This window comes from Lepidothrix coronata, unplaced genomic scaffold (genome assembly GCF_001604755.1).
Source record: "Lepidothrix coronata isolate B3197 unplaced genomic scaffold, Lepidothrix_coronata-1.0 Scaffold111, whole genome shotgun sequence".
NCBI lineage: Eukaryota > Metazoa > Chordata > Aves > Passeriformes > Pipridae > Lepidothrix > Lepidothrix coronata.
The window spans coordinates 2,372,018-2,386,413 of record NW_016690291.1 but is presented as its reverse complement, the minus strand read 5'-3'; the positions used below and the strand labels follow the sequence as shown (position 1 = coordinate 2,386,413).

At 38.3% G+C, this 14,396-nt stretch overlaps 1 protein-coding gene across 2 annotated transcripts in view; it reads right to left on the bottom strand.

The window, feature by feature from the left end:
* STK32B (serine/threonine kinase 32B) overlaps window positions 1-14,396 on the bottom strand; it is a 176,900-nt gene that overhangs the window by 12,052 nt on the left and 150,452 nt on the right. Inside the window, exons 10-11 of one of the 2 annotated variants that reach the window (XM_017824497.1) lie at window positions 12,155-12,286; window positions 11,329-11,393 (exon numbers count right to left, since the gene is read on the bottom strand). In XM_017824497.1, coding sequence (XP_017679986.1) covers window positions 11,329-11,393; window positions 12,155-12,286 — 197 coding nt within the window. The remainder of the gene's footprint in view (window positions 1-11,328; window positions 11,394-12,154; window positions 12,287-14,396) is intronic. The other variant, XM_017824498.1, reaches the window with a different exon arrangement.

Sequence of the window (14,396 nt, the reverse complement as noted above, 5' to 3'; positions counted from 1 at the left end):
GTTTTTCTGCATGACTTGGGCTATATCTTGAAAAATACTTTGTCATCAAATTCTCATTTATTTCAGATACCTTTGAAAAATCTTGTGTGCAGCCTGTGGGGTAGGAGTTGTTTTGTGTCTAACCAATATTTGACTCAATCTGTCTTTGACCTCAGACACGTTCTCTTGGTACTGACTGCTCTGATAGAAACAGTCATAATCTCAGGTCTGTTTTCCTAATACACTGTGACATACGTGTTTTGATAGCTCAGTAGATTACCAAGTAATCATTCAAATAGCTCTATTTTAACTCCATTTAAATTTAAATTACTCTCAGATTAAAAGTTATGCTTTATCACAACTGAATGTGAAAACTAAAATTCTGGGGGAAGTATCCCCGTGTAGCACAGATGTCTTCTTGTACCACTGACACTCATGGCATTTACTCCCACCGTTTCCAAAAATCTTTGGGGAAATACGCTTAGAATATGGGTAATTGATTCAAGTTGATGGTTCCTGCTGAGTAATTACACTCAGCAAATGCCTGTGAATATAATTTTCTATCAACCAGCAATTTATAATCAAACTTAATGGGTTCAGGTGCACATACAGCGTGAGTGACATGTGAAGTACTAGTATGTGGAAGTCAAGTGACAAATTTTGTACTGGATGCTGTAGTACATTGATCTGCAATGTCTTTAGATCTCAGGTTTGCCCTGGGATTTGATAAAGTAAAATAAGAGTGAAGACATGAAGTAAATAAATGAAGAATCAAATGATGTGCAGTTGTTTAAGGAAATGCAACTAAACCAACTGATTAACACTAATATTAAAGCAATTTTTGGACTGGTAAAATACATATCTATTAGATGTGGGCTATTGTCTGTTCAAGACCAGGTGCATCCTAAGCAATATCTGTCTTCTTCAGCCAGATTTTAAAATGTGAACTGTTTTTTCTAGTTTAGATATGTTTGTAGATCTACATGTAGAAGGAACAGGAAAGCATTTATGAAATTTTCCAATAATATACTGGTTATGAGACCTCTTGGGACCACAGAGAGAAAATTTTCTTTCTATTTAGCCAAAATCGAGTTTTAAAACTATAGACACCTGCCCACAAATAAGGATATTTCTCAGCAGTGTGGGCCAGAACTCATTCTCAGGACAGAGATTAATTTCCTAACCTGCCTTTGGTGTGTGTCCTGCAGGATGTAGGCTCAGCCTTTTCTTCAGCTGTCAGCAGATGGAGAGATTACAGGAGTTGCTTTGAAATACTCACTTCCTTTATTCTTCTGGTGAAAGTTTCAAGGTAAAGTGATCCTTTGAGTCAAGTCTAAATGAAATATTTGGGGAGAAGGACAATTCTTCTGCATCTAGAGTTACATCTGTTACTGGAACTATATTCTCGGCCACTGACATCCCCACGGAGACACTGGACCTCAGGGCAGGAAGATTTTACAAAGGAGCTGGAGTGAAGAGGCCTGGAGTGAACAGACAGTAGATCACAGCAACAACCATAATTTTACTAATGGACTGAGAATTTAAAGTCAAATAATGTGATGACTGTGAAATGTCTGATGCCTGTGCAGTGATGCTGATGTGCTTGTTTGCAGCTCTGTGGCAGTGAACTGGTGTGACAGATTGCCACAGTAAAGCAAGACTGGACAGAAGGGCAGCCAGCCATCACTGAGATGTGGCCATTCAATGCCACCTCATTTCTTCTCTTTGCTTTTCATGCCTCTTCTCTGGTACTGAGAAGAGGATCCTGGTTTAGAGGTGACTGAGGAAAAAATTGTGACAACCTATTTGTGCAGCAGCAGCAATTTCCTTTATGTGGGACCTCTAACTGAAACTGCAGCTCCATGGGGGCCATACAGTCAATGCTTTAAGAGTTAAGGTATGTGGAAAGCTGTATTGGGTTTGTGTGGCAGGGTTTTGGTAGTGGGATACTACAGGAGTGGCTTCTGTGAGAAGCAGCCAGAAGATTTCCCCATGTCTGACAGAGCCAACACCAGCCAGCTCTAAGATGGACCCATCTCTGGCCAAGGCTGAGCCCAACAGCAACTGTGGTAGCACCTCTGCTATAATAGAGTTAAGAAGGAGGGGGGGGAAGTCACAGCTGAAGAGAGGAGTGAGAATATGTGAGAGAAACAGCCCTGCAGACACCGAGGTCAGTCAGTACAGAAGGATGGGGAGGAGGTGCTCCAGGTGCCGGAGCAGAGATGCCCCTGCAGCCCATAGTGCAGGCCATGGTGAGGCAGCTGCTCCCCTGCAGCCTTTGGAGGTCCAGGGTGGAGCAGAGATCTACTTGTCCAGGTCCTGGCAGGACCTGTGGACCCACAGAGACAGAACCCGTGCTGGAGCAGGTTTGCTGGCAGGACTTTTGACCCCATGGAGGACTGTGGCTGGAGCAGCCTGTTCCTGAAGGACTGCACCCCATGGAAGGCACCCACCCTGGAGCAGTTCATGAAGAACTGCAGTACTTGTGAGGAAGCCTGCACTGGAACAGGGGAAGATGTGAGGAGGAAGGAGCAGCAGAGACAATGAGTGATGAGCTGACTGTATTCCTCGTCCTCCTGTGCCTCTGTCATGGAGAAGGCAGAGTATTTGGGAAAGAAGCTGAGCCCAGGAAGAAGAGAGGGATGAGGGGAAGGTGTTTTTAAGATTTGGGGTTTATTTCTCAGTATCCTACTCTGTTTTTTATTGGCAATAAATCAAATTAATTTTCCCCAAGCTGAGTCTGTTTTGCCTATGATGGTAACTGGCAAGTGATCTCTCCCTGTCCTTATCTCGACCCATGAGCCTTCTGTTATATTTTCTTTCCCCTGCCCAGCTGAGGAGGGCAGTGATAGAATGGCTTTGGTGGGCACTTGGCATCCATCCAGGGTAAACCCACTACAAAAGCCAGTCTGGGTCTGCCTAATTATTGGGACGTGACAGTAAATATTCTCAGACTAGAATATGCATCTGGGAGTAGGCAGGTTCAGCCCTACCCTTCTCAAAGTACCAGACTTCCAGGAATTAGAGCCTGTGAGTTGCCAGGGAACAATCACAGCCTGCACTCACCTCTCTGTGGACTCATCTCTCTCCATCTATTTCTTATGCAAGATTTCTCTGCCCAAGTCCAGAACTTAGATTCACAAGAAGTCTGGTTAACCGTGCAGCTCTTTCATTCCCTGAAGGGTGGACCCCCCAAAAGCAGACTGACCTGGGAGTTGTGATTGCACAGCATAATTTTCAGCCTGTAGTTAATCATCAAACCTCCCTACACAATGCATGGGAAAGGTGGGTAACACAGGCCTAATACAGAGATCCCTAGAAACCACTCTAGGGAGCCACTCTATTGAACAAGTCACCTAGGCTAGTCACTAAGGTGCATCCACGAAAGGAATATGTATTGTGCCCCAGGTGGGGTGCAGGAAAATTACCTCCACATGGGAGGTCTTCCCAGGGAATTGGGGCTGTGCCCTGAAGCACAGCAATCTGAGTCTTAGCTAAGTCTCTTACTGCTAAGTCTGACTTTCTTTTCCTATTTCCAAAAGGATATATACACATACTGCATATATGCATACACATACACACACACACACACATATATATATATACATTTTACTGTGCAACCCTTGTGCTATTATGAAGACTCTATATGAAAATGGAGACCTTGTAAGCAGTGAGAAACAATGAACACACATACCCAGCCATTCCACATAAGAGACACTCCCATCCCTCACGGTGGCCCATTTCAGACACAAGTGCATGCTGTCGAAGAACAAGCCAAATGGAGACAAATGTCTGCTGTGGCATACCCCACTCACTTCCGAATTTCAGACTTCCCAAACCAATGAGTGCAATCAGAAGTCTCACATCTCATGGACCTTGATGGATTTTTTTCTTGTGAATTTCTCTAATCCTTTTCTGAATATTTTTGTATGTTTAGCATCCAAAGTACCAACTGGCAATGCTGCATTGCACAAAAAAAATCATAATTTGTTTTCTTTTAAACCTGCAGCATTACCAGAAAGAGTGCATAATCATTGCTTAGTCCTCTTATGAATAAATTTCATAACATGTTATTATTTAGCCAGTTTCTGTCTTTTCAGTTGTCTCTTTTATGAGTTTTAATTAGTTCAAGTCTATTAAATCCTTCAACATGACCCATGTCACACCCCTGGCCAATTCTGTTTTTCTTGCAACCATTCTAATTTCTCTGTAACTTTTTTGAGATAAGGAAGCAGAACTGTACACAGAATGGAAGATGCAGGTGTATGTATATGAACATATACTTGTATCCACACAATGACATCCATCATTGTAGCTCTTTTTGCAGTTTTTGCAGCTTTTAACGTATCAACACCTTTTTGTCTTCCACTAAGCATTTTGCTATCCACAGTCTTTTCAAACTCTCTGTCCTTCATAACTGAAGCTAATTTTGAGTCTGTTGTTCTAAAGTTTAGATTATTTTTTCCTAATGTATTTGCATATATCAGTACTGAATTTCAGCTGCCATTATCTTACCCTGCAACTCAGAACCATGGTTATCATTATCTACTGCAGCTCTTTGCTGACAGATTCAGTTTTGACTACTGTGGTGTCATAAGCGAACTTTGTCACCATTCACCTTCCATTCCAACTCATTTATGAATATATTCAACAGATATACAGACATCAGAGTGACTGGCAATAATAATGTTATCTCATTACTGGTTTGTTTCTGCATTGCTTCAGCAACTGCCCCCAAAATGCTTTCTTAAAACAGCAATAGGAGTTCAGTCTTCATGACTCATTCTTAATTTACAGAGACTCATAACAAGTGAGAATTTATGCTAGTGCAGGACATGAAGTGAGGTGAAGAGAAATCATGAAAGTAATCCCCTATGGCAATGGAACAATCATGACCTGTTATGCAGCCTTTATTCATCATAGATAGGATTTGTCCCATGTAACCTGTTTAAAAAATAAAATATATGGTACTCGGAATTATGCAGTTTTGGTTCCTCTCCAATGTCTGAGATGTATAAATGAAGATTTATCTTTTCTCTGCCTATAAATTGACTTCTAATTAGTTTTTATGGGGTGTATTTCTGTTCAGTTTTCTGTGAATAGAAACTAATAGCTGGCCTCCAGTGCTGAGGATCTGCATCTGTTATCCTGATCCTTCCAGGACCATATTCCAGCATGGGGAATGCTCTGAAATTTGCAACGGCAAATGGAAACTTTCATTCCCAAAGTTAGATGCCCATTTGGTGAAGTGCCATTACAATGGTATCCTTACTTGCTTGGGAAAACTTCGGCCATTTTTCCTGGAAGATGTTGAAAATGAGGTTCCAGATGCTCAGCCTTTTTTGTTTTTTGGTTTTTTTTTACCCCCTCCATGAAACTGTGAAGGGAACATGTTATTGAAAAAACGCCTTTTGTATGACCCCTCTTTTCTCAAAAAAAGAGTGAATTTAAAGGTATACCTATAGCAAAATTACCAGCTTAGACTTGCTGTGCTCACACATTCAGGCAGCTTGGCTCACTAAGAAGAGAGTGACATTTAGACTGGTAATTCTAAGCCAGTAATAATGAGTGGGAATCAAAGGTAGACATGAAAGGGCTTGTGTGAGCAAGTAGCACTTAGTTATTACCGCCCAAATCCAAACCAGGTTCAATCACGTTCAGAAAGGCATCTTTCTGATTAGGTAAGATTGCAAAAGCAATCTCCAAAAGCAGACATATCCATTACAAAAGGGGCAAGAAAGGGTCAGTGAAGAGAGGTGCAACCACTTGAAATGCTCACAAAGAGATGGTTTTACACTGAATTAAGGTCAGCAGAAGTAGCAATAAATGAAAAATTGTACAGGAGCCTCATGCAAAAAGCATTCAGATATTAGGAGGATTATAATAATATAAATATCCCCAGAGACACTAAGTGAAATAAAATATCTATTAAGAAAAGTACATTCAATGAGGTATACTGCAAATCATTATGAATATTCAATTTCAATCAAACTAAAAGGAAAGAGAGCACTCAGGGAACCTGGATTTGAATCTGAAAAGACAATTGAAAGGAAAGAAAAAGAATGAAAAAGGGAGAGATAATAAACTTGATCTTGTAAAAAATGCAGGGAATATTAAGTAAGCTTTTCACCTATGATATGGACAAAATCAGACAATGTGATTTGAAGCATCTTAATATCTCTCCCTCCCTCCACTTTTGCTGTTTATTCTGGGAACAAAGAGCTTTCTGTTCACCTAGAGCTCTTCAGTACCATTTAGGAGACAACTAAGCATGGCCAAACAGTAGGAATGATAGTAGGAAAAGAGAGAGCAATGTGTAGCAGCCAATTAACTGCTTCAATTTGTGGCAGATTGTGTTTAGTATGGTGGCATTGAACAAACACTGTGAAGAGGAATAAGGTATACCCGCAGCTTAGGAAAGAGGCAAGCTTGTTCATATCAGTAGGGACTAGGCAGATGAATATCATAACAATGCTATTGCAGCATACTAGTATTAAGTAAAAAAACTCCAACTTCAAAATCATTAGCAGTGTTTTGAAAGTTTTCACTGGAATTGTTAAAAACATGGATATTTTTCTAATCGGTTCATTGCATTTATTAAAATAGTTTGGCAGAATTGTAACCTATTTTCATGTACATTGGATATGTGAAATATGTATTCTACTCAGTAAAAGGTTTGATTTTCTTTAACTGACTGATAATTTTGATTAAGTTTATGAAGCATCTAACTGAAGGATTATTCTGCCTAAGGAGCCAATATTTCCTGTGTTTTCTTCTCCATTCTTAGTTTTCTCACATCTTTAATCCTAAAGACATCTTTCAAGGAGAAGAGGCTCAAGAACCACAAAGATATTCTACTACAAGCAAATACTAAGTCTATTTCTTAATTTCTGCTTAATTCAGGTTTTGGACATTCATAAATAAATGTAGTTGTACGTGAAATCTGCTTAGTGATAACAGCAAAATAATCTGTGCTCAGCTTTTTAATAAATCTGTGAACAGTGTGGCTTTATCTGTACAATCTTTTCCCCTTTAAAAAAAAAATTGAAAATGTAGCCTACATCTTCTAAATGAGATCAAGTTCTTCAAAAACTGCTGGTAAGTCTATAGGAATATACATTCAGATACTGCAGAATGTTTGGTGCTGCATTTCTAGATATAATGAAACATCTATTTGCAGAAATAGATTTAAAACCAAAAAAGAGTTCATTTGTCAGCAAAGGGAGCCAAACAGATACCTTCAGATCTACTTCAGATCATATTTTCCAGAAAAAACAGTGTGTGACCACTTCTGTATCACAGTTTATTTAGTTTATGTGTTCAAAACTAAGATATTTCACTGACATTTTAAGAAGAATAGAAAACATTTCCTGTACCACAAAAGGATTTTCTTACGTTATTTTACTTTGGATCAAGACAGTGTGTACCTTTTTCTTAAAGGTACTGGGAGATAATGTCACTATGGACAGATGCCATATCCCCATGTCATATCAAAACACACACACACACACACATGTGTATTTTACTTTGTAGTTCACATCCACTGAAATATTGACATTAGTAAGAATTAAGTCTTCCATCTAAGAACACTTCAGCCACTCTGGTACCTGAAGCACTAGAAAAATACAGTCAAGATAAAATCTGCTTACACTGTAAGGGATTTAATTCTAGATGTTTAGTGTTTTCCTGCACAAATGAAGATGCAGGTTTAAAGTTCAGGAGAGTTTAACCATTTTACATGGAGTATTTTCAGAAGAAATGATGTATCATCAGAACAACTGCTGATGACGATCACATAAAGACTCTGGAACACTCAGTGGTCATTTTTCAGACATAAAAGCAATATTTCCTTCAGATTTCACAAATTTCCCAGACTGTTTTATAGGATTAATAATAATGAAAATATGCCTAGCTAAACTGAAGCACAGATCTGGACATCTCTTCTATAACTGCCAGTTTTAGTACACAGGACAGTCCTTTGCAGTTATGCAAATCTTAGGAAAATGGGTTTGTTTCATCTTCTGGGAACTTCTTTGTTTGATAGAGTTGTTTTCTGGCTTTTTTACAGAGAAACTGGGAATAGATGGTCTTCCCTCCTTTTCTCCTAATCTCCCCAGAGAATTCTGAATAGTAGCAACAGAAGATGCCATGTGATTCATGGCTGATAATCACTGACTACATGATTTTGTCCAGGAAGCCCTGCACAGTTAAATCCGATATATAAGGAAAACAGCTAATATTATGGCTCCTGGTCCTCCTTTTCAAAGTCCTATTTTAATAATACACACTTGCTCTATTATTCTGCAGTGTGTAACTATATATAACATCCTACTTCTTTTTAATTCTTCAGATCTTTCATCCTATCTCATAACTGTCAAAATCATAGATATCAGCTACATAGTTAAAATATAGTCCAGCCAAATAAACTGCATTCAGGGTCAACATGAGACTTACCAAGAAAGTATGTTTACTGAATGCTGCTATTCTTAAATGCAGAAAGCAATAGAAAAATGAAAATTCATATTCTGTCTTTATTATCAGTAAGTGAAACTATTAAGTTACTTCATTCTGTCTCTTCAAGTATGTCTAAATTCTTTTTATTCTAGTAAGCCTTTTCTCTACCTCCCCTCCCTCTTGTCTGCAATCTAAGAGTTCCTGAGAGTCTCCTGATTGTCTTGGCAAGAGAGTAAGTATGACATATTGCAAGACTTGCAGTGTGTGTTGCAGGATGAAAGACATATAGTGGAAAAGAGGCACAGCCTAGAAGCATCAGCAAGGCTTTCAATAAAAACAGATTCTGCTTTTCATAGCAGATATTTTACAAGTATTGGATTGCAAGATGATGTGGAACTGGGATGAACATAACATAACCTAATTACATATTACTACCTGACTTTATGTTTCAATTTTTTCCTTGAATACTTTTAGTTTGAGGAATCTCATCTTTTCCCTTGAAAGACATGCTAATTTTTTGATTTACCCTTTTTAGGATTTATGTAGTGTTCTGTGACACTGAAGCAAGCTGATCAGAAGCCTTAAATCACAACAAAATGTAGATTTTTGTAGCTGAATATAATGAATATCTAAGAAAATATGCAGATATTTCCAACAGTTGGACCAAAAGCAATTCAGCTCTATTTAGAATAACATGGAGGAGTATTAAAACTTCTGGCTGCCTTAATCTGAGACTGATTTAAAGCCCTGCTTGAGACTGACACTTCACCAAATGACACAATCACATACTAATAGGTATTGTGTTTTTAGGAACAGTTCATGTCTTTCAGCATCTGCAGCTGTTCCTAAGAACTTGATGGGCTGTATGGCTTTGGAAATCCATGTAAGCACAGCCTCAGCCTCTACATACAGTCTCGAGGGCATATAAAGGTTAAGGAAACCCACCATGAATTACTCTGGTGTATACTCTGTAGCTTCTTCTCACTGGTATGATGAAATCTGTGCCTGTCATTGCTCTTTGTTCCCATTAACTTGAATTCACTTTGCACTTCAAACATTTGAACTCCACTTCACCCCTTATTAACATTTTTGTCTTTGAAAAGTATTACAGAAGTCTCTCCATGTCCTTCTTAAGCTCTAATACAATTTAAACAAGAAATGATTGTGATCTAGCTTTAGACAATGCAGGATCTGTTGTAGGTCTAAACCAAATATTTTTCCTTTACCTTGTCAAAGCTAATTAAGCAATGACCAAAACATGTGTTTTTCTGGAAGAGATGCATGTGGTTTATCTTTTGTTTTCATTTTACTTGTACTCCATTTAAACTTCTCCTTGATCTCTCATCAGCTTGTCAGAATTCTTTATAGCTTGTGTTGTTACTGTAGTTGTGCAATACGAAACAAATTAAAAAAATTCCTATGTAAAAAAGGTTTAAGAAGAGCACAGTAAAATTATGACAAGAGAAATTGTTCAGTGCTAGTGAACACACACACTGAGATTTTGAAAGTGTTTTACAAAATCTGGTGTTTTAGTTTTCAAAATTTTCTGCATATTGGATTTTCTTGATATATGACTCTAGTAGGTGTGAGACTAATATCTGGAAATGAACTAGTTGTACGAACAACTTCTTGGAAACTCATTAAATTGATTTATCAATGTAATTTTTTTTCTAATCTTGTTATTATGATCCTAATAATTTTGATTTTTGTGAGTTAATCTACAAAGCTGAATCATTCACTAGTTCTCTGATACCAAAACTGATTCAGAGGAGTCCACCAAGACCTTTCTCAAAGCCTTCTGTAGGCTGACTTGGTCTGGCTTCTCTTGTTTATGGCTCTTATATAAACATATGGCTTTCTTGTGTTAGAGATTATGCAAAATAACATGAAAAATCTGTTGGACCTTCCTTTTCTTTGTAAGTCCTCACTGTAGTTTCTGTGAGCAGTCAGTATAGGGCACAGACATGTCCCACAGATTGTAACAGGAAAAAGGGGATTTCATGGCATCATTTCCCTCATGATATTGTGTGAACTGTGCAAAGTTGACAATCCCTTTCCTAATTTTAATTACAGAAGCAGTAATTACCTGCATTGTAAGCACTAAGTAAGATAGTCACAACTTTTTAATTAATTTCTAACGTTTCACAACTCCATTAGAAAAGCTTGCATATACAATTAGGTCAAATAAAACCACAGAATATACTTGAATGAAATACAATAATTTGACCAAAGACACAAACCACTCCCCTGTTATGACCTGCATCTGTTAATACAAAGGGGCCCATAATGGCTGCAACTCAAATGCAGTAAACGATGAGAAATGCAGTGTATTAATTGACCAGGAAGATTACTGACATCCTTGGGAATCAGACTTGCACTTCTATCAATTCTGGCTGACTCTTAAATCATAAGTTCTTGCTTCATTTCTGATACAGTGTTAATATTTAGCTTTGTTGAAACAGCCAATGTTGAATTGCACTTTTTGTATGGTGGGAAATTATGAACAGTGTCTCCAAGTCGGAACACTGCGGCTTATATCATTAAAATTTCATGAGTAACAACTTCCCTTGGTTTTGTTTGAGATGTGAAAAAGCAGCCCCTTACATTGTATTCCTTTGCTTAATTGCTGACAGTTTCTCTGGGGAGTGTCAGTAACATTTACTGTATATTTCCAACATACTTTAATCACAACGTCTTCTACTTGCTTTCAGAGATGGAAGAACTACAAAACCATCACACCAGAGACTGTAAGAGGAAGAAATCAATGGAAATCCAGTCTTTTAGGCTCTGCTGCTGTGATCATTAATCACTTTCTCTTACACTGGGTGAAAAAAAAATAGTTCTCAATTTGATTTTAGTACTGAATGCTAAAGAGGCATTAAAAAATGCACTTACTTCTCTCTGTTGAATATGATGAATTCTTTTCTAACGGTTTCCAAGCACTGCTGCAGGTGTACATTCTTTAAAAAACAGCATGAATAGGTTGATTAAAAAAGATGGGGAATCATAGACAAAAATCACAACAACAGAAACGACACTAAACAAAAATGCTTATGAATGAATACTATCAAGATGCGTTTCAAAGACTCATCAAATTGGGCTGTGATAGCACAATCAATCTTTCATTCTTTTGGAAGAAGTTCCCCACAAAGAATTCCTGAGAATTTTTACATTTGATAGCTCTAGGAAGAACAGCTTGCATGAGCATTCAAAATCATTAGGAGTACCAACATAATTCATAAAACCTCAATGAAATGAAAATTTAAGTCTGGAAATTATTATTAATCTTCTCAGTACTTTAGACTGTTCATACAATGTGTCTTTCTACATTGGACACGTTAGTCAAGACTGGAAGAGACAGCTTTAACACATCTATAAATAACAAGCTTTTTCACTGCATAGTTTTCATTTTTGGTACTAGCAGTGAATAAATATTCCTTGTATCTATTTGTCGATGTGTGTGAAGTGCATTTGCAACTGGCAACACTTTTTCATACTTTAAGTGAGCATCTATCACAATCTTAAAAATAATCATAACTTAACATGTTACTATTTGACTAAAATAAATGGTCGCTTTTGTTTTGCTTTGGAGATGGCTTGTAATATAAGTAAAATGACAGAGTCATTTTCAGAGGTCATTTTCAGTCAATTTTCAGAGGTAATAAAACTGAACTTAACTGAGTTTGCTTATTAAAGACTGCAGTTACAGTCCCCAGCTTACCAGTGGGCAGGTTTCCTTAGCTCCATCTTTGGATTTGTTTTTGGCAAGTCGCTTTTTCTTTTTATGGAGAGGTTTGGACTCTAAAATCATTTCTTCAAGTTCAAATGTGGGATCACAATTCAGTCTTCCTTTCTGGTACAAAAGAATTCAAAGTTACTCTTTGAAGCATCATGGTGGTTTTTTAGTTTGCTTGGCAAGTGTTAATAGCATTGATAATGAACCAGATTCCCGACCACATCTGTAAAGTGAAAACTGTCTTTTTTAGGCCTGGAGTGATGCTTGAAGTTTAAATAAGGGAGGTAAGATAAAAATAATATTGTAAAACAAGTATAAAGAGTTAGATCCTCTTCCTATTTACATACAGATATATTCCTAGAGTGACTACAATTAAATTACCCCAGTGAGACAGATTAATTTGACCCAGGGTCTTCATCAGAATATCAGTTAGTGCTGTAGAACATAAATGGCATCTGTAATAGTGCAGGAGGGAGGGGGAGCATCTCTAACACTTCACTTGTTGAAATCTGATTTTCTGAAGTATTACAGTGGATTCAGTTGCCTACATCCTGTCTACGAGCGCAGAGGAAGGAGCAGGTCTTTTTTTAGTTAGTAGCATTTGTATTAAAAAAATGGTTCACAGAATCATAGAATACCAGGTCAGAAGGGATCTCAAGGATCATCTGATTAAACCTTTCTGGGCAAAACCATGCTCCATGGTCTGGACAAGATGGCACAGCAACCTGTCCAGCTGAATCTTAAAAGTGTCCGGTTTTAGGGAATACACCATTTTTAAGGGGATACTATTAACTTTACAATGGCTAACTGGGGTCATTATGAAAATCTTTCTTCTTGCATCTAGTCAGAATCTCTCCAGGATTAGCTTGTACCCAATACCCCTTGTCTTTTCCATGTGACTCCCTGTAAAAAGGGAGTCAGTCTCTGTCTACTTTGTAGTCACCCTTTAAATACTGGGACATGGCGAAAAGGTCTCCCCTAAGCATTCTTTTCTCAAGGCTCGACAAACCCATTTCTCTCAGCCTTTCCTGTTATAGCCTGCTTCCCAATCTGATCATCTTTGTGGCCCTTCTCTGGATCCTCTCCAGCCTGTCCACATCTTTTTCGCATAGTGGGGACTTGTCAGCTGTGGCCTGACAAGTGCTGAGAAGAGTGGGATAAAAACTTCTTTATGTCTGCTGGCGGTGCCCTTGTTGATGCAACTCTACATCCCGTTGACTTTCTTTGCCACAGTAGCAGAAGAACTCTGTTCACTCATACTGAGCTTGCTGTCCACCTGGACCTCCAGGTCCTTTGCCACAGAGCTGCTCCCCAGATGGGTAGATCCCACCCTGTGCTACACCCCTGGACTATGTTTTCCCAAGTGCAAGACCTGACACTTGTTCTTGTTGAACTTCATAAGGTTCTTAGCCCACCCTAGCATGGGTCTTCCTGCAGGGTGGCTCTTCCAAAGCATCCACTTTCCCACTCTGATATCATCAGTAAACTTCCTCAGGATACACTTGATCCCATCATCCAGATCCCTTATTAAGATATTAAACAATGTTGGTCCCAATATTGATTCCTGGGGGGCTCCACATGTGGCTGACCTCCAGTTGGAGAAGGAGCTATTTGCCACTTCTCTCTGAGTGCAGCCTGTCAGTCAGTTCCCCACCCACTGGTGGACTGCTTGTATATGCCATAACACACTGGTTTCTCCAGGAGGAAACCGTATCAAAGGCCTTGGAGAAATCCAGGTAGACAGTGACCACCACTTGCCACAGCTCAACTGAGCAGGTTACATAGTCACTGCCATTTGTCAAGTAAAATTTGTCCTTGGTGAGTCCTTGTTGGTTTTTCCCAATCATGTGCTTCATTCTAATCTATTATGCTTTTTCTATTCTACCCAATCTATTATGCATTTTCTTACCCTTTACACACATTACTTAAATATTCTGGATTCTCCATAAAAAAAAATGTTATGTTAATATGTGATGCTTGAAACAAACCTTAAGATTCTTTGTTATATCAGGAAGTTCTTTTTTAAGCAGAGTGATTGGATACACCATTTCTATATGGTCATTTTCTTCCTTGATTCTTCTCAGATTCTTGCTTAGTTCTTTTCAAATTCTTGATTCTTTCAAATCTTTTCAACATAAAAGTTTACAGGAACATAATTTATGCTTAGAGTTGGGGGTTTTTGTGTTTGTTGTTGTTTTCTTTGTTTGGGTTGTTTGTTTGGTTTTTT